General features: G+C 48.9%; 1 protein-coding gene across 1 annotated transcript; it reads left to right on the forward strand.

Annotated features, from left to right (window-relative positions):
* Positions 1-2,958: 2,958 nt before the first annotated feature.
* On the forward strand, positions 2,959-20,440 carry LOC104875230. Its single transcript, XM_019210411.2, has 6 exons — positions 2,959-3,371; positions 4,803-4,951; positions 15,956-16,003; positions 16,367-16,560; positions 19,806-20,089; positions 20,329-20,440. The coding sequence occupies exons 3-6, from the start codon at positions 15,964-15,966 to the stop codon at positions 20,438-20,440; spliced, it is 630 nt and encodes a 209-aa protein (XP_019065956.1). The 5' UTR covers positions 2,959-3,371; positions 4,803-4,951; positions 15,956-15,963.
* The last annotated feature ends 1,357 nt before the right edge of the window (positions 20,441-21,797 follow it).

Genomic DNA, 21,797 nt, shown 5'->3' on the forward strand with positions numbered 1-21,797 from the left:
TAGAATATATTTTTGTGAAATTTTTAAATCTTAGGAAATTAAATGTTGTAGATTCAGGACACCTCTTTGCACCATCCAAAATTTTTAAAAAAGTAGATTCTTAAATTTTCACAGCCATGAATGGGCATATATTTGATCTACACAAATCTCCGACATTCCTCTGGTCAGTGTGGAGCTTTGGAATTACTGCTTGATCTCTCTGACCCTCATTCTGGGGACCTGTCTAGGGAGGTCCTGGGGACAGTAAGCAACAGTGTTTGTGAAATGCCTGCTGTGTGTTGGGGCACTGATTACTCGTATGTGGGAACTCCCCTGCATATCTCTTTCCAATTCTGATTCTCAGCTCTTCCCAACTTTGGTAGCTTGAAAATGGCCATGCACAGTGAGAATATTACACATGGGAACTGGCAACAATACAACAGGGCTTTGCTTTTGGTTTCACTGAGGCTCTTTCTCAGCACACCTTGCACCTAGCTCACGGTAAGTGCTCATTCGTAGCTATTTACCACAGGAGCCAATTTATCTTCATTGTCAGTTTAACTGGATTGTGAGACTTCTGGTAAAGTACTGTAACAGAACCAGGGGTTTCCTATTCTCATCAGTGAGGGAACCTGGGGATGTTCACAGCTGAAAGTGACGTTAGCAAGTGGGCCCTGTTGGACCTGCAGAACTGGGGGCTGCCTTTGAGGGTACTGCTTTCCCCGGAGCTTTCCCCTGCGCTCTGCTTCCCAGCTACCACTAGAGCAGCTCTGCTACGCCAGGCCCTTCTGCCACGACGTTGCTGTGTTAGAAGCAGCCGAGCATAGACTGAACCCTCTGAATGAGTGATCCAAATAACCTTGTTCTCCTGAAGTTACGGGTGGCATGTATTTTGTTCCAGCAGGGGAAAATCTGACAAACAAAAAACTGATACCTGACTCTATGGTTAAGAAGCCTTTGGAATGGTTTGTCAGCGGAGTTTGGAAAACTGGAGAAATGGGCTGGAGAAGTCCTAAAAATGCTGTGAGCAGGGCCTGGTGGATGATTCCAGCTAAGACTCAGAAAACCAAAAAGTTGATAGCAATGAGGAAAGCACAGGCCAGGTTCAGGTGATTTCAGATGGGAACAAGGCATATATTGGGAATTGGACTAGAGGTTATTCATGCTACACTCTTGTCGTGAACCGGCGACGCAGAGCACTGTCCCGCAGTACCTCAAACCTGAAAGAGCAGCGGGGTGGAGATGGGGCAGAGAGAAAGGAAGGACGCCAAGACAAGAGTCTGATCAAGGCGACGTTTATTGCAGGCAGGCATCAGCCTTTTAAAGGAAAAGACCGAACTACTATGGGCTAGGATTACCATAGTAACCTCAACACCCGCTCCACGGGAACGAGGGTTCACACGGGCAAGAGAAAGCAGGCTCAAGAAATTAACAACACTTGCAACTAATAATCATGATTCCCAAATAGGTGGACGAACTTAACAAAATGGAGTTACAACACCTGACTCCTATAGATAACATCAGATCTTTAACAGGAAGCACCTGACTCCTACAGATCTTTGGCTGTCCGAGTTTCTCCCGTGCAGGGTCAAAACAAGTTTAACACGTGCAGTCCTTAAAAAGGAACAAATGTTGTCTCTCAAAAAGCCAGTGGGCCATGGCTGGCTTCCCACACACTCTGGGAAAAGTTTGTCTGTGTTTTGTCCATGCCTTAAAACTTCGTGAGGCTGAGCTTAAAGGCTACCAACTAACTAATCTAACAGAGGAAATTTCAAGACAGCCCAATATGATATGAGTACTGCTGACTGCTTTTAACCAGATTTATAGTGAGAACAGGGAACAAAAAGCAAAGAAAAACCATTTTAAAAACGTAAATGTTAGGGCCGGAGATTTAGCTCAGTGGTTCTGCCACTTGCCTTGCAAGTGCAAGGACCTGAGTTTGATCCCCGGTACCAAAAAAAAAAGAAAAACTTAAATGTTGACCCAAAGAGGACCACATATAAAGTTGGAACCAAAAGAAATGTAGTGGCTGAAGAGATTACTTTCACTAAAAAGAAACCAATTACTTTGAACCAGGACAAGGAGAAAGACATCTTGAGGGTATCTCGGGAATCAGCAAAATCCCACTCATCTCAGGCTCAAGGATGCAAAAGTGTTAAACTTTCATTTAAGATAAGAGTCTGTGGGTACCTGTGGGCAACATGGTTATTAGTTGCAAGTGCTGTTAACTTTAGTAACTCCATTTTGTTAAGTTCCTCCACCTAGTGTGGGAATCATGATTATCAGTTGCAAGTGTTGTTAACTTGTTTTTGTTGAGCTTGTTTTCTTTTTCCTGCGTGAACTCTCATTTCTGTGGAGCAGGTGTTGAGGTTACTATGGTAATCCTAGCCCATAATTGTGGGAAGCCAGCCATGGCCCACTGGCTTTTTGAAAGATAACATTTGTTCCTTTTTAAGGACTGCACGTGTTAAACTTGTTTTTGACCCTGCTCGGGAGAAACTCGGACAGCCAAAGCTCTGTAGGAATAAGGTGCTTCCTGTTAAAGATCTGACGTTATCTGTAGGAGTCAGGTGTTGTAACTCCATTTTGTTAAGTTCCTCCACCTATTTGGGAATCATGATTATTAGTTGCAAGTGTTGTTAATTTGTTTTTCTTGAGCCTGCTTTCCCTTTCCCGTATGAACCCTTGTTCCCGTGGAGCGGGTGTTGAGGTTACTATGGTAATCCTAGCCCATAATAGTTCGGTCTTTTCCTTTAAAAGGCTGATGCCTGCCTGCAATAAACGTCGCCTTGATCAGACTCTTGTCTTGGCGTCCTTCCTTTCACTGTGCCCCATCTCCACCCCATGCTCTTTCAGGTTTGAGACACTGCTGGACAGTGCTCTGCATCGCCGGCTTGCAACAGGTACCTTGTTCAAGAAAGACCTACTAGGCCTGGTTTGGATTAGTATTCGTTTCCCAGGATTCATTTTCCTCTGCTCAGGCATTCAGGTACTCTGTGACCACTTCATGGTGATCCAAGGGGATGTGGCTACTGCTTCAGTTCATGGCAGACACTGACATTGTCTGTTACAGTACTGCTCTTACTGGCATCAGAGTTGTGAGGTTTTGGAGGCTTCCATCAAGCTTTCAAATGAAGGTCTGGGAGACCAGGCAAAGTGTAGCAAGATCAGAGCTCCTGCCAGAAAAGGCTGTATGTGAAGCTGTGGGCGTGAACCTGAAGGTGCAGTGGAGACCAGTGAAGTTGGAGTTGCAGGAGCGTTGAGTGTTTGCCCAGGCAGCAAGTGGAACCAGCCCAAGAGAGAGGCTGTGTGGGCTGCAACCTGTAAAACTAATAGGTGTGGCTGCCCCAGCATTCGGGAACTCGCATCTCACCACGTGCCCCAAATGTCAGGTATGGAGCTACAGAACTTCATACTTGCACTGCTGGCTTTCACTCTTTCTTTGATCTTACTCTTTATCTTCCTCTGCCTCTCTTTGGGGGATGGAATGTTTACTCTCTACCACTGTGTCTTGGGAATAATGTGTGACTTTTTTATTTTTACAATTATTCACAGCTGGGAATTTGCCTTGAATCTCAGAGGAGACTTGGGCTTCTTGAACATTTAAGCAATGCTGGAACTGTTGAGACTTTGGGAAGGAACAATTTTATTTATGGTTGTATGCACATCATGTTAGGTGGAATTATAACTTTGTTGTTTTTATTTGGAGACTTTGCGTGGTTTAAGAATATGCAATTAGGTGTACAGTTGACACAGGTGGACTTGTATCAGTTAATTGTCAGTTTGGATTAGGAGAATGCTGAAGAGGTGATTGGATGACAGGGGTGATGTATGCATCAGTGGGTGAATCCACTGATGTCCATAGCCGAGTGTGCTGTGAGGAGGTGGGATACCGGGAGCACTGCCTTAGAGGATGTATGTCTTGTTCTGGGCTCTACTTCTCAGCCACCATGAAGTGACCAGCTTTGCTCCACCATACTCTCGGGTTATGATTTCCACTTTGGAGCCACCCAACCACACAGTGAAATCTCTCAATCATTGAACCAAATAAGCCTCTCCTCGTTTAAGTTGTGAATGTCCGGTACTTTGCCCCAGTGATGGAGAAGCTGATTAAAACACTGTTGTATTTGAGGATGATCCACTGTATCTAACACACCCAAAATTCTGAGCCACTCTATTTAGATCTGACCAAGAGAAAAACAATTCTAAGAAGATTCAATCAGCTTTTTATGACTGTGTGGCTAGAATTGTAGAGTGATAATTTCACTAATATTCCCATGATCACAAGGAAGAGTGAGGGAAAGTGTGTGTTTGATCAGCATGCACTTTTGAAAAGAAAATAGCAGCTCCAGTACTAGCCTTCCATTCAAATGAGTGATGGCTCAGAAGCTTAGTGGGCTCATGTGGCAGGAATTTGACAGGTGTCACTGAAGAGGACAGAGCTCCAGTTTCCTATTAAGGGAACATTAAACATGTAGTTTCCCTAGTAGACTGAGACCCAAGTTACATTGCTTTTCTGCTTGGACAGATGATGATTTCCTATAACTGAAAATCTCAGGAAATAGATATAACCCCAGAGAGTTTGGATTAGTATTAGTTTCTCAGGATTCATTTTACTTTGCTCAGGCATTCAGGCCTCAGTGACTACTTTAGTCATGGATTTCTGAGTTTATTGTGATAGTATGTCAGTATTCATACTTGTCCTGCCTAGCTCATTTCCTGCTAGCCAACTGATAAGAGTCAGAAAAACTCTACACACCAACTTCTCTCTTCCTCACTCCTCTTTCCTCTCCCATTTCTTCTTTTCTTTCTGTTTTCCATAGTCTCTGTCCAAACCCAGTAAAGAGCTGGCTACCGTAGCAGAGAGAAGATGTTCCTACAACAACTAAGCTAATTCAGATGGGGAAGGCTAAATTCCAGAGACCCCAAGGATAGCCGGAAGGTTAGCACCACCTGAAAAGGAGATGTCAAGGTGGGTAAGTACTGGGGACCCCTGAAGCATTACTGGGGAGACCTCTGCAGTAGGCTCTGACTCTGATCTCCTACTCCGTGTACAAAACAGGCCCGAGGGAAAAAACTGAAAGAGAGAACTAAGACAGAAACTGGGGTGCCAGGATGACCAATGCTGGTGCAACTGACAAAGGCACTGGCTGGTGCAAGCCACTGATTTTTATTGGTAATCAATTGGGGCAAAGGAGAGCTACGTGCAAGGACAGCACTATGTGTGAGGATGTGCAGTTGTGTGGCTTCTATGGAAATTAAGCAAGACTCATGAAGTAAAAGACAAAGCATTCTCAAATTGGGAACAGAATAAACAAAATATATGGTTGTAATTAGAACACTGTCCTCCTGGTAAGGATTTAGTTGTGGGATTAGAATTTGGGTGTGAGTTACTCTGACCTTGGTACATAGGCTTCAGCCAGACTCACATCTGTAGGCAGCCAGTTGTAGGATTCATTCTTCACAACTTACACTGTTCATTGCAGTCTCCTACGAGTAAGCTGTGAATACTAAGACATCCAATAGCATGAAGCAAAGACTCAGTTATGGGAACTGGGGAAAAAGGGGATAATCCCAATTCCTAAAAACACTGAGCTATGGAGAGCAAAAGGCAGGGAAGAGGAGCCAGATTATAGGGAACCAAGGCAGCATTCAGTTGTAGGACTAGAGTGAAGAAAAGAAACCAGATAAGCAGAAACACAATGAGTCATGAGGGAGCATACGTCAAAATCGGGAGATTAGCAAGGAGACTGGCTTGGTGTAGATGTCTGGTCCAGGAATCTTTGACTGATAAAAGATCTGAGAAAAAATCTATAGATAAAGTTGCTTTGGTAGCACCATCTCCCCTGAAGAGTGCTGTGACCCAGAGCCAGAACTAGTTAAATTATTACAGGACTTAGCAGTATGTCTGCCCAAAGACCTCAGGTCAAACTTGCTTTTTCATCCACCAAAGTAACCCAGCCTTATCAAATTATAATTAACTCGACTCTAAACACACTTAATACGTGTAGGCAGCAACTGTGGTAACAGCATTGTTCTAAGGAAATTAATCCCCAGAACTTATTCTTGAGCTAATAGAGTTGTTACTGAGGATCATATAATTTTGAAATATTCATGTCATACAAGTAACAAATAACCTGAAATGTTTGTATTATGCAAATAGCAAGTAACTAAATCCCACCAGACACCTGGGTCTCCAAAAATTTGTGGGTGATCCATACTGGTTTTCACAAAACATACATTTGTAAGCAGGACCAAACTTACCCAGAGTAAAGAGCCTGTATGTGCAGAAATCTTTCCCTGAGCAGCCAAATCTAAAGACTTCAAGCGCTTGCTATGAGTTGCTGACTCACACCTCACTATTTATCGAGCAGCTAGTATATTCAAGGAATGAACAAAATTTGGGGAATATAAAGACAGATGAGCATTGGTTGCTGCCATCAAAGAACCCAAGTGTGATAAGGATTGAGCAGCGGTAGTTTGGGAGGCAAAGAAAAGGAGAGATCACGGATATTTGCACTGTGGGTCAGCAGAAAAGGAGGGAGGAACAGGATCGGCATAAGGAGGCCAGTCAGCAACAAAACACTAAACAGCTCTGCTCGTTCATGTATTTATTCATCAAATACTTATTAAATACGTATGATATTTGTAGGTGTCTGATGTGCTAATATGTAAAAGTCACCCTGGTCTCAGGAGAACACACCATCACTAATGCGTAGCAATGACCCATGAAAAGACAGAAGCAATCACTGCACACAGCTCAGGAAGAGTCACATCCTTTATTTAATTTGTGGATATATCCTCAGGTCCTGGCTCATTGTCTGGCCTACAAGACTCAATAAATATGTTTTGAGTAAGTAGAAAAATGCAAGGTCACCGGGTTCCCATCTGGGCAGCCTCCAAGCAGTAAGTAGCATGTGATACAGGACCGGAAGGAGAATGGGACACAGCCAGGAGAGGGCAGCTGTCTTTCAGGCACTAGCCTAGGCGCTTGGGCCAGAGCCTGTGAGTTCCGGAAGCTCCTGTGTGTGAAGGCCAAGAGTGGGACAGGGAAACCATCTTCTGAGTCCAATGGGAAGCCACTGAGGATTTTAACCCAGGCATGGACACCACCTGCTTCCAGGCTTAGTGCTTCACCTTGCTGCGGGGTGACGCCAGACAGTGAAATGAAAGAGTACAGCCCGGGCCAGGGAGGCCAGTGCAGAGGCTGTGAGGCCCAGCAGCTTGGAAAAGGCTGGAGTCCTCAGATGCACTTAGTAAACCCTGGAGAAATATGGAGGAGGCAGTTCATGGCTCAGCCAACACAGATTTTAAACGCATGTTGTAGAATCAACCCATTGGGATGAATATAATCAAAATCACTCAATTCACTTTTGATACTTCATGCTGCATGAGATTAACATTTCAGTAAGTGAATCCTGGCAAAGCAGACTGCCTTGGGCATTGCCCCATCAGTCCAAGGCCAGATGAACACAAAACCGTCTGGACAAGGGGTCTCCAGGTGTCACCCACTCCACAATGTGTACCCTGTGATCACGTGGGGGGCAAGTCTTCAGTCCTCAACCCCACATTTCTCTGGAGAACCCAAGCTCATGCATTTTCGAGCCGTGAACACACAGAAAACAGCACAATGTCGCCAATATTTAATCTCAGGAAGATGTTACTGAAATCCACTGGGATGCACAGGAACTTCAGTGACGATAACCAACCTAGGTGCAGATGACGGCATTCAGGAAAGCAGAGAGTGAATGTGAACTTCGTACCACCTCCAAAGCAAAGCCAAGCCTAAGGATGCTGAACGGCACCTCACTTTTCTCAGATTCACTAGCCCAGGAGCTTCGTGAGGAATCCAGCACACGACCACCAGGCTGGGTGGGAATTTGCAGGCCCCGTGCTCTAACCCACTCTTCTGGTGCCTGACTTCGGGGCCCTTCCTGAGCACTGCCCAGTGTTCCTGGGCAGAGCAGGTTGCTGCATATCATTTCATTTTCTAGATGGTTTTACATCCAGGCGGGAGGCAGTTAGCTGTTTGCCAGCCCAGTTGGCAGTAGAGCACCGCTGCCGGCTGCAGGCGTGGGCAAGGACCTGAGGCTGACTGGTTCCATGGGGTCCAACAGTATTAGGGACATCAAGGGAGCTAATCCCCTGCAGCGTGCAGTCTCATTCTGTCACGGGTGGTATTGCTTGTCCCTCCTCACTGGTCCCTCCAGAATATGTGCTGTAGGTCACAACAGACAGGAGATGTGAATGATTCCTTAAATCATGTCTGTGCCCTGGAAACCACCATGGTGGGCATTTTTCCTTGTTCAATGTCCCATCTTCCACTGACAGCACCTCTTTCCCCAGGGGAACCACCCTGTGTCTGGGTGGGGAGCTCAGTGTGGCCACCCAGCCTGTCCTCCTCACTCTGCTGGGCTTTGGGGGAAAGAGCATCCCCACCATGGTGCCCATGGACCCCGACAGGGATGCAGGACTGGAAGGCGGGGCCGCTGAGTGAGCCAGAATGGGGTCCCAGACCCCACCACCACCACAAGCCCATCACTTGGTCTGTACCTTCCTGTCCCAGGTCCCAGCAGCCAGCCTCCGCCCCATCCTCCCCGGTGGCAGCCTGCTCCACTCTTCCTGTGGTGTCTTACCTATAAATACCTGTTTTCTTCTTAGGAAGGATTTTTGTCTTTTCACCCCAGAATCCTAGTTGATGCAATAACCCAACAGATCTACTTTTTAGTGATTTTTCCAGGACATCTCTGCACAGAAGATTTCCCCAATGTGTGAACTGGAGCTCATTTGTTTACTTGTGCAATAAAATGAGGGCCTGCTGTAGTTTAATACAACTTCAGGTGTATTTGGGTTTCTGATCCCAAAGGTTATGGGTATAAATTGTCAGTGCAGCAATACCTCTCCTTCTTGCAGCAATGGTCACTGAATTCTACAGTTCATGGCACATTTATCCAGAACTTTCTCAAAATGGGACAGTAGTACAAGATATGGAATTCCACTTCCATTTAACAATACAACAGCAACATCTTTCTGTAGCAGTGTCTATAGACTACTGCATTCTTTCAAGTTGCCGCAAATTATTTTCTAGATGGTTTTGCATCTACGCATTTTGCTGTAGGTAGGCACTCAGGCATTTCTAGTACTCTGCCAGTAGAAGCAACCCTCCAGTTTTGAACCATGCCCCTAATCTAGAGTTACTTTTGAGAGTCAGGAAAACACCACCCACTGAGAGGAGGCGGAAATGGAGACGTCTCCAGGAGTGCTCCTCTGAGACCGAGAATACAGGGGAAGATGAGCCAGTAAGGAACAGTAGGTGTCCCAGACATGAAGGGATGGCCTGCTGAGACTTTGCCATCTGTCTAGGATCTATGTGCAGTCACCAGGACCCTTCCCCACATAGCTGGGATTTGGGGCAGATTAGGAACTCTTACCCAGGACTCCGCACAACAAATTGGGTTAATATTTCAAGGCAAGTCACACCCCGGACATAGATGTGACACTAGGGTATCTAAACTTTCCCTCTTTCTTCATACCCAAGTGGAGGTGACCTGGTAGCTAAGTCAGAGAGAGCTCCCCACACAGGACACACAAAACCTGAGCCCTGGGAGGCTGAGACAGGAGGATAGTGAGCTCAAGATCATCCTGGGCAACTTAGTGACTTTGTAAGACTCTGTCTCAAAGTAACATTTTTTAAAAAAACCTGGAGATGAGCCTGGAGACGTAGTTTGGTGCAGAGGCCTTGGGTTCAGTCTGCAGCAATGCAAAACAAGCAAACACAATACAACAAAACATAAGTCCCTGGATGAATACTGTCTACATCGCCTGCATGGTCCAGTAGTGTTAGGGCCCACACACACCCATAAGGACACTAACAAAGTTACCCAGTGGGTCTCTGGCACTGGGAGAACCTGCAGAGGAGGCCCAGAGTACACCCAGGGCAGCCCAGGCCTCACCAGCAGAAACACTGCTATGGTGTGGATGAAAACTGTCCCCCAAAGTCTCTCGTGTTCAGAGGCAGAGCTTTCAGAATGCAACTGGCTCATGGGTGCTGTGCTCTTCAGTGAATTAATCCATTGATGAGTTCAAGGCTGACTTGCTGGGGGGAGGTGGATCCCTGGGAGTATGATTCTTGTCCTGGTCCCTTCTTAACCCCCTGCCTCCTGGTTGCTGTAGCTTGAGCAGATTTTCTCTATCACACCTTCCACCATCCAATTTCTGCCTTGGAGCAGCCAACCGTGGACTGAAACCTCTGAAACTGTGAGCCACAGTTAGCCTCTCCTCTGTGAAGCTGTATATGCTGGGCGTTTTGTTTGAGCAATGGAAAGGTGAGCAGTACATGCACACTTGTGACCAGAGCCACAGAAGGAATCAACAGAGGCCATGAAGACAGTGACCCATCTCGGCCGTTTCCCACAACCCAGAGATGAAATGCTGTGAATAGCTTGTTAAATTGAATGCAAGTAGCCCCATTCACCCAGGGGTCCTGCCACAGAGCTGGGGAGGCGCTGGTAGCTTGACCAGGATGAAGGTTTGGCTGAGGTCCTTCTGCTCAGTGCAGAGACGAGGTGTTGGAGAGCCATGGATCTGCTGTTGTCTACACCTCTTTGCAGATTCACTCTTCCTGGAGACTCGCTGCCAAGAGCTAAAAGAGGGCAAATGGGCAGGCTCCAGGCTGGGCCTCATCACAGACATGTCAAGTCTCAAGGCTGCCCAAAAGTACTGAAGACGGCATTGACTGTCTCGGCGAAGTCTTCGCTGGTTCCTAACCTGAGGGAGAGAGGAGAGAAAGAAGACCCATTTCCAAATCTCCCTCAGGAACTTCTGGATCCTTCTTATTTCTGCTCCATGGGGATATAAAGCTAACCAGCAACAGTTGTTAGGACCACTGAAGTACAGGAAGAGAAAGTTCCAGAAACTTGTAAGCTGTAGAAGTTCGTGTTGGGTTGCTGTTTCCGATACCTTCTGCAAATTCCCCCAGACTACTTTGTTAATATGCAGGGATTAGTGCGGAGAGATGACAAATACTTGGTCAGCCTGCTTGGAAAACCACAGCCTTTCCAAAAACCAGCATTCATGATTGTTCCCGTGACTTAAGACTTGACAGAGTCTATTGTCTGGGAACTCAAAGCACCTTAATACTTGGTATTAGCTCAGATGGGAAAGTTCAGAGCTTCTGATGACCACTCCCAGCTCTCCCCACTGTATGACCCTCCTTGTCAAAGCCCAAAGCCCATAGGGTCTCCAGTCCATGCTCCCACCATGGGACCGTTCCGCCAACCTGTTAGAATTACAAGGGCTGCCCCAGGAGAGCCAGGTGACTGACCTGGTGCCACCTATTAGTTCCTGGGCAAACACTGTGTCATGAGCACAGGGACACTGCGTGTGGTCCCACCGGCTGTGACCGTGAGTCATGCTGGGCCCTGCCCATGTTCTTGCAGAGGCAGGGTGCACCCACCACCCTCTGCCAGCTGCTCACTCAGAAACCCAGGGCCTCCCACACCCAGAGGAATGGGAAAGAAGAGCAACTGGCGCCTGCCCGGCACAGGACAGGTGTGCTGCTTCTGTGGGCCGGTGCCCTGACCCCTGTCACTGTGCACCCCGTCTTTGGGACATTGAGACCTGGAGACATAGCTCAGCAGCTTTGCCCTGCTCTCTAGACTTGCCCCATCCACCAGAACCAGCCCTTGTTGCTGAGGATGATCAGAAACCTCTTCTTTCCCAAGGCCGCGCTGATCCTGGTCCTGGACCTGGCTGTCACCTCTGGCATCGAATTTGTGCTGCGTGGAACACTGACTCCCTCCCTGCACTCCACCTGTCTCCTGGCCCAGCCCTGTGCCTGGGCGGATTTCCAGCTCTGCCCTGAGTTCCTCCTGTCTCCCACTCCTGGGACCAGGAAATGAGCCCCACGGGCATCCACACAGCTGGAGGAAACAAGATGAGATAAAGCAGCCTCCTCTGTGGGCCCGGAGAGCGGCTCCCAGCAAAGCCAACCCAGAGCAGCGAAGGAGCAGAAACGATCAGGTAAAAAGTGTTTCAGAAGCAAAGATGGAGGGAAGAGGTTGAATGCCACAGGCTGTGAGTCACCACCCTTCAATCAATAGAGGAAACAGGCAAGAACTCTTAACTGCTACAGGTTAGCTCACCATAAAAATACCCCATTTAAAATCGCACTCCAGGGCCGGGGATTTAGCTCAGCGGTTCCACCATCTGCCTTGCAAGCACAAGGACCCAAGTTTGATCCCTGGTACCAAAAAAATAAAATAAAATCGCACTCCATTAAGGAAGGTTAGGGAACATTTCCCTGGGCCTCCAGGAAGGTGACCCGACACAGAGTTGGGGAACGGCCTTACTCAAACAGGTCACAGAAGGGCGTCTTCCCAGCAGGGGTGAATTCTAACAGAGGCATAAAACTCCATGGAGCAAATGGCAGCACTTCCCACGGCCTTTCCGCGGGAGCACAGGCTCCCCTCTGCAGAGGCTGGAGGGGCCTGGAGTCACCTGGCTCCGGCCCTCCCCACAGAGGTCTGGAACCACTGGGCCTGTTTCCAACTGGGTTCGTGTCACCTGTACACACACGTGCGCACACACACACGCACAGTGATGCTCCCAAAGAAGACAGCAATCAAATCTCAAGAAAGGAGGCTGTGTCTGGTTTTAAAGGATGACCAATATGTGCCTCTGGTCTGCTAACGGAAATGAGTGTAAAAGAAGCACCCCAGAAACCTTCACATTGGTGTGCATTCGCAGACCACACAGCTAGTGGCAGTGCCTTGAATGAGGCCTTAAAAAGGCACTGAAAACCAGGCATAACAGTGCACACCTGTAACCCCAGCACTCAAGAAGGCTGAAGCAGGAGGGCTGCAAGTTCAAGCCCAGCCTGAGCAACTTGGAGACTTAGTAAGGCCCTGTCTCAAAATATAACCTTTTTTAAGACGATTGGGGATGTTGCACATTGCAAAAGCCTGGGGTCAATCTGCAGCACCACAAGGAGGAGGAGGAGGAGGATCACACACAGTATCAGTGTTAGAAAAGGGATGAAGTTCTGAGCAATTGAATCCACAGGAAAATCTGCTCCCATCAACCAGCTGGCTGCTGGAAAGATTGCCTCCAGCCTATAAAAATGATTTCACCGACAGATGTCTGCTCTGCCCTGCTACGCTTGCAGAGCATACAGCAGATCCGCCTCCAACAGAGACTTTAGCAAGTCAGCAACCCACTGAGGACATCCAGGGAACTGTGGTGGAGGGGCCAGCGCCAAACCCTTGACAGGCGTCCCATTTGGGAGGCACACCCTGGAACCCACCCCGCCTCACCTGTTTTTGAATTAACATCTGAAATTATATATGCTAGAATTTTTGGTATATTGTAAATAATAACTCTACAAACTGCTATGTTATATAATCAGGTTTAAGATCATAATTGTTTGATACCTGGCATCATTCGCTCCAAAAAGTGAGAAAGCTTTTTTTATTTGGCACATACCGGAAATACCGGCTAGGGTGGCTTGTTGGTTCTGGTTTGTACGTGTGTAGACTATACCTTGGCCATTTCCAACCCGGTTACCCTGTCTCCTTGTCCTCCCTCCTCCTGAGCCCCTTTCCACCTCTAAAATCTCCCTTCTAGAAGAAAGCTCTACTCTTAACACCTGGAAATTTAGCTTCTTTCTTTGTTCTGTTTGAAATTAGGTTTCTCATCTGCTTCTCCACAGACACACAAAAAAACTATCCTGATATATTTTTTGGTAAGACTTTTTGTTTCTAAACTCTTGGATCACTCCATCATACCTGCAATAATATATACTTTTTAATTTAACAATTTGTGTCATTTCCTGTACCTAAAGATGTTTTAAATTCTTAGACTGCATTATCTCTATGATGGTTGTTTAACACAATGATCACAGTGAAATAAATGTTAATTGTGACAATACTGGAAACACATGTCCTAGAGATATGGATCGTGACTGGACTTTTCTGAATATAGATTTGGCCACTGACCCATAACCTTACTTTTTGTTAATGAGTTTAAAAGTTTTAAAATTTCATAAGCTGAAATAAGCATTGATTGCAACAGGAATGAATATTTCATACATAGTTTTATACTATAGTTTTACACTACTAATTCGGGGGGGAGCACATCAAAGTTTTATCTGTGTGTTTTGCTAATGTATCTTGGAAAAGCTTCCTGTTTTAAACGGATTCATGTCGCCACCCTACCTTGTTGGGCAGAGGTACTCACTTTCTAGATGCAAGGAGAACACACTACTTCTCTGCAAACAGCGGAGAGAAAGGTTTACCTTTAAGTGTCCTGAAGGCTGCTGCATCCCCGTTCTTCTCGCTGATGGTCTTGCTCCACCTCCCAAGGCCCTGCAGTCCGCGGTGGCACTGAAGAACTCAGGTCGTTAGACACAGTGTGGCTTCTGCACCGCGCACTGAGCCCGAGCTCCCAGCGCCGGGGTCACTGTCCTTTTCAGAAGTCGGAGTAAAACCAGAGAGGAGCGGAGCCTGGGGCTCGGGGGCCCTCCTTGGCTGTCAGAGGCAGCGCCCCCTCTGTCAGGGACCTGGGGTTTGCATACCCGGGCAGGTCGCCCCGCACGGTGTGAAGTGAGTGGGAGATGCAGGCGGGCACGGGCGTGGGCCCATTCTCTAGGAAAGAAGGTCTATTGCCGTGCGGGGCTGGGAGGCCCCGAAATGGTTAGACGCCGACAGGGGAGCTGGGAGGAAGGCCTGACCCCGAAGGGGTCAAAGGGCAGAAAGGACTGCGGGGACCCACCAGGGACTGAGCAGCTTACCAGTGGTAGCTGCAAGAGGCATAGTCTCGTTGCTTGTCTGTCGCGTTCCTCCCTCACTGCTCTGGCAGTGACACGGCAAGGCCCTGCGGGGCCGCAGGCTCAGCCCGGTGGGCCGGGCTCCAGAGGGCCGGTCGGACAGACTGGGGGTGCCCGGCGGGGTGCAGCCCTTGACTGTAATGCAGAGGGAGAAACAAGAACTGGACGCATTTTTTTCAATGACGTTATCGGTATATTTTAAGTGTACAGTACGGTGACATTCATCATTGGGAATTTGTACCTTTACATGATGTATCTTGGTTCTTCTCTTTCCCCACCCCCCTGCCCTCCTTTTAACCTCTTCCTCCTCCCTATTTACATAGACCTTGTTCCTGTTTTTCCCTTTTCTCATATTTTTTCCTTTCCCTTCATTCCTTTCCCCTACCCCTGTTTCTTCCCTAACCCTTTGTACCTTTTCTTCCTATTTCACATTATCTATTATACATTTTGGTCCTCATTTACACTTTCATTTTCTCACACCAGAGAAACTATTCATTATTTACACGTCTGCCCTATTTATTTCACTTAACAGTGTGATCTCAATAGGAATCCATTCAACTATAAATGTCTCTAGTTTCTCATTTTTTATGGCTGAGTAGTACTCCATTTTATAAACACATGCATGTGCGTGCGCGCGCGCGCACACACACACACACACACACACACACATCTTTACCCAGTCTCCAGTTGATGGGCAATTGGGCTGTTTCCAAGTTTTAGCTATTACAAATTGTGCTTCTTTGAACATGGGTGCACATATATCGATGTGGCATGATGCTTTTTTTTTTTTTTTTTTTTTTTGTACCAGGGATCAAACTTAGGACCTTGCGCTTGCAAGGCAGGCAGTAGCACCACTGAGCTAAGTCCCCAGCTGATGCTTTTAATTCTTTTGGGGAGATACCTAGCAAGGAAATGCCTGGGTCAAATGGGACCTCCAGTCCTATGCTTCACTTACTCGGAGAACCCGAGTCAGAGCATGTAAGGATGCACTTCGTGACACGATTTGGAGAGAGTCCTACAGCCAACAGTGCACAAAGCATCTCCTGGGTCCACTGAAAACCTTTAAACTCAGCGTACACCCCACATGCCATGGAACAATCCACCATGGCCGCACACGCTTGGGAAATGTGTGTGCTATGTCCCTTTCTGCAGGTTGCAGTATGCACGGACTTCTGCCAACCCTGAGGAGTCGCCAAGCAGGTGAGCCTGCTCCTTCCTTTAACCAGCACAGCGCACTCTCTGCACAGCAGGATCGCCAGGGTGTGGAATGGATTCTGCAGTGCCGGGTCTGAGAAGCGTGTGTCTCAGGCATGACCCAGAGAGGCAGCGCCTTCTGGTTTGAGCTGGAGGCTGGGGAGGGGCACAGGGAGAAGGGAGCAGGGGCTGGGCAGGGCTGCAGAGTCGCCATGGTGTGCATGGTGTGGATGGGCCTCCTGGTAGAAAGGTAATGAGCAGACGAAAGAATGCGACTGTCCTGAAGTCTGGCGAGAGCGCCTAACTCTTCTTCCAACTCTAAGCCCTTTAAGTTCTTAACTCTTCAAACTCTGTGCTTCTGACCTTCAGGCTTCTGCTTGGTTTGCAACGAGCTCTGTGGCCCGCTCAGCTCCCGTGTGAGCTGCTCAGCGGTGGACCCGGGGTCTCCAAAGCCAGAGACGTGTAGAGCAGTGCCGCTCCTGGATCCTCGACTTCTCCCCACCATGGAGGCCTCTCCGGTTCCAGCTGCAGCCTCACTGAAAAGCTTCTCTTTCGAACCCTACGTAAGTAGAAATGGACATTTTCTTTCAAATACTGTTAGAAGATGACAGCTTCTCAAGATTGCAGGGGACAGGTTTTTGGTATAATCCAAAATTTGAGCTGTAGAAGACTGGGAAGACTGGATGCACTCCAGGTGGAATCGGGCCCTTCGTACGCAAACGTGGGCCACAGACAGGGAAATCTGCAGAACACGGCTCCATGAGTAGTTCTGTCAGCACCGATGACCTCCTGCCTCGCTTGGGAAAGCATTTCGGTAATTCTGCCTATGGAGGAGTCTCGCATTAAATCATCCCTTACGAATATCGGTTCATGTATCTATAGATAGTACTGACAAATTGCAGTCAAGCCTTTGCTTTTGGTTCTGAAAATGAACGGAACAAGCAGCCTGCCACACAACTGGCCACCTCTGACAGACTTGCATCCGACCTGCCACACACCAGTGGGGTGGCTTTCTCCAAATGCCCGTGTCTGTTCATTAGCTTGGGAAACTGCGGAACCGTGTTCTGCTTACTGAAATGCTAAGGCACCACCAGGGGCCTCCTGCCTGACACAGGAAGGGGCTGAGCCCCCATCATGTGCAGGAGCACAGGCTGCAGGGGAAGCTGCAGAGCACAGGCTGCAGGGGAAGCTGCACAGCTGCGGATGTTCATCTCCTTATACATCGTAACGGTTTTTCTCACTGAGCTCTCAGAACCAAGGGCAACTGTAGCAGCGGAGAGCCACTTTGTGGGTGTGAAGCTTTGAGAGCCGCTTTGTGGGTGTGAAGTTTTAAGAGTCCGTGCAAGTAGGAGATGGCACTCAAGGATCTTGTGCTGTCAGCCGCAGGGCACTGATTGTATCTCAGAGAAGAAAAGTCAGAAGTAAGAGAATCGTCCTCAGGGTCTTCATTTTCCCTTCCCCAGATTCACTCAGCTATGGTCCCAGCTCCCTCACCTGGTATTTTCTTTGCAGATCAATTGCTTCTCTCAGGAAAAGCAGGGAAAACGCCCTCGCCACCATGGGGCAGCATTTGTGAGGGGTGAACCCAGTTTCTGCTCTCACTGGTTCCTACCTTGAACAACAGAAGTGAGCAGAAAAAAAACGCTGCAACCCAGACACACACCGCGTGTCACGTGCTGAGGGGACAGAGACCCCAGTGAGCCCCACACAGCCGTCGCCTCTCATTCTTCCCCTGGCTCCCACTGCAAGATGCACATCTGCTTTGCCACCAGGGGGAAGACACGGCTCTCCTTCAGCCCGGGTCCAAGCCAGGGACTCCTGAAACAGAACCAGGACGGACAGGAGGCTGCTCCCCCCGAGACGCATCTGGCAGAGGGGAACTTTCAGCATAAGGCTTCTCTCCTGCTCTGGAGAATTCAATCTTCTCTTCAAGGCCTGGCTCAGCCTTACCCGCCCCCTTCCTGGACAGTCTCTGTTGGAGAGGCTCCGTCACTGGCCAGGTTGCCTGTCCCCCTGCGCCTGCTGAGTGAACACAAAAAGAGCAAGGGCCAGGACGCAATCAGCCGAAATGACGCCAAGGAGAAAAGCGACAGCTCCGCCGGAAAGGGTGAGACACTGGAAGTCTGAGTTCCATCCAAGGTCGGGGCATCCACACCGCAGCAGGAAGGGTATCTAAGGAACCGGTTGCCAGGAGCCGGGGAAAGGCTGAGCGAGAAACAGGCAGGCAAACAGACCATGCAGTGTGGATGGCCGGAAAAGCCATGCCCAGGAGGGAGAGCCCAGGACAGGCTCCGGGCTGGAGCAGCCCTGGGAGCCCAGGACCAGCAGAAGGCACCCCACGGCCACTGGCTGGCCACCTCAGCCCTCCACCCCCATGACTCCTCGCTGTCTGGAGCGTTTCCAAGGCTCAGCATGCTGAAGAGCTCATTTTACCAAGGGAAGGAAGGCACACTCTCTGTGCTTTGCTGTTGGGCCTCTCTATGAAATAATTGCAAAATGTGTGTTTCCAAGAGCCAATTTTTAAAGAAACATATTTACCTCTTCCCTACGCTGGATTGAAGCCCGGGCTAAGCGAACTCTGGCTGGGTGACGTGGAGAGTATACTCAGGTCTCCCGTCGCACACAGGCATCTTCCCATGAGCGCAAAGGCAGACAAACACTCCTGAGCCACCCGTCTGCTTCCTGTCCCTCACTCCGCGAGCCTCACTATGCCAGGCCGCCGTCACAGGCTGGTGCCAGGCCACACAGACAGGTGGGACAGCTCTGCACCAGCCAGGGCCAGGGAGTGGTAGAGCTGGCAGCTTCGCTTTGGCCCCTGCTCTGCGCCTTTCTGTGTGGGCCCATCACGGGCCGCTGCTTCTGGGGCTTGGCTCACCCTCGGAGCACACACACGGGATGGCCAAGTCCAGATCCGCGGAGCAGCTCTCAGGCAGACGGAAGATTCGCTTTCCTTTCCAGACATCCAGTGGGTGAGAACTCCACTCAGAGGAGGAGGAGACCAGAGCAGGTGTTCAGGCAAGGTTCCCGCCACGAGCTCAGCCCTGCCTTGGGCGACAGTGACGCACACCATCGGCGCCCTTGGTTACAACATTTATAAATTAGTAAGTTACACAAACACGGAGGAACTGGTGCTCTCTCCTCCTCCACTGGACGCGGTGTGCTTCTTTATGAAACGAACACTCTCACGGAAGTTCAGTTACTTGTAACTGATTCATTAGGAACTAACTCGGAGGGTAAAGGGATTCATCTTATCATGATGTCAGTCATTATGACTACACTAAAACACAGCAAGAACACTGTAAATAGTCATGAAGCAAAGTATTCCGATGAACTCTGAATCATTTTTGTGGTGAACAGAGGTGCCATTCGCTTTATACTGTGATTGTCAAGGGCCAAGTACTTAGTGGTATTAATGTTGGTTGGTTGGTTGGTGGTTGGTTGGTTGGTTTTTCTGGAGACCGGATCTCCCTTTGTAGTCCAGGCTGGCCTTGAACTCACTATAGAGCCTAGATTGGCCTTGAACTCACAGTGATCCTCCTGCCTCAGCCTCCTGAATGCTAAGATTATAAGCATGCACTGCCGCGCCCAGCTTAATGTCCAAGTAATTGGAATAAAATTAACTTATGTAAATCATGCTGGATATAATTTGGTCTTTTTAATATAAGAAATGGACTTTAAAATTGTCATTATAAGGGATGATCAAATATATGGTAAACATTTAAATTTTAAAATTGATTATAGTGAAGGACACACTGCCCTTAATTTCCCTCAAAATCTTCCCTCTCATTCTGGATACATTTGTCCCCAGGGTGAGTTTGGTCTGGAGAAGAGGAAGAGGAGAGAAGCCTCCAGGAACCCTACCAGACAGCTCCTGAAGACCACACACCCTCTTTTCAGCTCTGGGGCCACTGCCCATCAGGGAGAGGTGGGAGGTGTGGTCCTCTTCCTCACCCACAATGGTGGTCCTTTTGAGGAAGCACCAGGAAGGGGCTTCCCCACAGGGCAGGCGGAAGCCCTTCCCAAAGTCCCGTCAACACAGCTGCCTCACACTTCCCTGCAAACTGGGGGCAGGGCCACAGCAGCTGACCCCTCGTGTGTCTTGGGACTCTGTCCTTTAACTTCTGTTGTTCAAGGAAAGAAACGGAGGTGGCTGCTGGCGGGAGGTTGAAACTAACCACAGATCCTTTCTCCTCACATCAAAAGGCAGAGTGCAGCTCCTTCTCCTCAGGTTGGGTTGGTTGGCGGTGACCTCCTGTGACCTTCAGGAGGATGCGCCCAAAAGGATGTCATGCAGGTGTACAACTCCCAGACGGCCTCCTCCCTTCCTTCAGGACCCGGAAACCAGCTGGTCAGCCCGGTAGCCTGCCGGGAGAGAGCAGCCCCAAGCACGAGGGAGTCGTCATCAACCATCGGTCAATGAGAAGTGATCAAAAACTACAGTGAATGTTTAAATACAAGTATTTCTTTCAGTGAAAGACCCAGTGCCATTGTTTCCCCTCTGAGTACTCAGAATAGTCCCCCGCACGAGCCCACAGACCCCATGTGTCCTTTGCTGTCCTGATTTTTATTTAAACTTCCCTGTGATCTTTGCTCGCCCATCATAACAGCGCCGTTACTGTGCCTCCTCTGTCTGGGTCGCTGCACTTGGTAGGTTCCACGTAGGTATGCGTCGCCCCCAGCAGCAAGGGTCAGCACGGAAGAGAAGACTGAGAGTGAGAAGCCCTCAGGGAAGAGCTGCACGCAGAGCCCAGAGATCGGGAGCTGGAGAGGAGAGGCCCGGAGAGGGAAAGACCAGCAGGCAGGCAGGGGCAGCCCAGGGTTCCGGGAGGGCGAGCAGAGAGCATGCAGCCCTTCATCCCTGGGCCTCATCGGGGCTGGGGCCGGGGGATAATCTCACCCCAGCAGGAGCTTCCCTTTCTGCCAGGAGACAGAAGTAATGCAGGTGAAACCTTCAGAGAGGATTAAAGTGCCCCACGTGGAACAGTTCAGGCCTTCACACAGAACTGCTGGGGTCGGTTCACCGGCTCTCCCTGGCCTGGCCTGGAGGCAGCCGAGTCTCGCATCCTCTGTGGGTGGAGAATGGAGAACCACGCCCCAAGCGTCCTGCAGGTGCAAATAAACCTCCACTCTCCAGAAAGGTTTCGACCCTGCGGGTGTTTACGTGGGACAGTGAGATTTCTCAGCCAGCTTCTGACTATCGACTTTCCTCCCGGCAGTGGTGTTTGGAAACCCATCGCTCACACACTCTGCTTCACGAGCCATTCTTCCAGTCGTGGGCGTCTATTCCCGTGCAGGCAAAACGGAACCTCTCACCGAGGGGGAGATGAGCAGGCGGAGCGGGGGCGATACGGGAAGTGAAGGCGGTGACGGCAGGGACGCTGAGCACTGTCCAGAGACGTGAGGGGACTTATCGTGGGGTTAACAGAATAACCTCACATTCCCACGGGGGATCAGCTCAGATTCCCGCTCGTCACCGTCAGCATGGAGGAAGAGCACTGTGAGAGCCTGTGGCCAAAATAACTATCTGTTGCTACTGGCGACGGAGACTCAGAGCAGACTGAACGCCACAAATCTATGCTCCTTTTTGGTTTTCGGATGCTTGAGACATTTTAGAAAAAAGCCTAAGTTTATTTTTAGTTTTTATAGTTCAACTATTTCTCAGAAGGTCAGTAGGCTTCGGGAAGATTTATATCCCATATTTGGATTATGAAAGCTGTGTGTTCAGTAAGAATACTTGGGACTGGTGGTTGGGACTTCATTTACAAATGAAAGGAAAGGAGGTCAGATACCATCTGTGACC

This window comes from Fukomys damarensis, unplaced genomic scaffold (assembly GCF_012274545.1).
Source record: "Fukomys damarensis isolate Sample0158 unplaced genomic scaffold, DMR_v1.0_HiC HiC_scaffold_11, whole genome shotgun sequence".
Taxonomy (NCBI): domain Eukaryota; kingdom Metazoa; phylum Chordata; class Mammalia; order Rodentia; family Bathyergidae; genus Fukomys; species Fukomys damarensis.

Excerpts from the sequence above, each read along its gene's own strand:
- LOC104875230 (XM_019210411.2), top strand. The coding sequence starts at position 15,964 with ATGCACGGACTTCTGCCAACCCTGAGGAGTCGCCAAGCAG. Across the intron at positions 16,004-16,366 it reads CCTGAGGAGTCGCCAAGCAG|GCTTCTGCTTGGTTTGCAAC; the intron begins GTGAGCCTGCTC and ends TCTGACCTTCAG. Across the intron at positions 16,561-19,805 it reads GCTTCTCTTTCGAACCCTAC|GGTGAGTTTGGTCTGGAGAA; the intron begins GTAAGTAGAAAT and ends ATTTGTCCCCAG.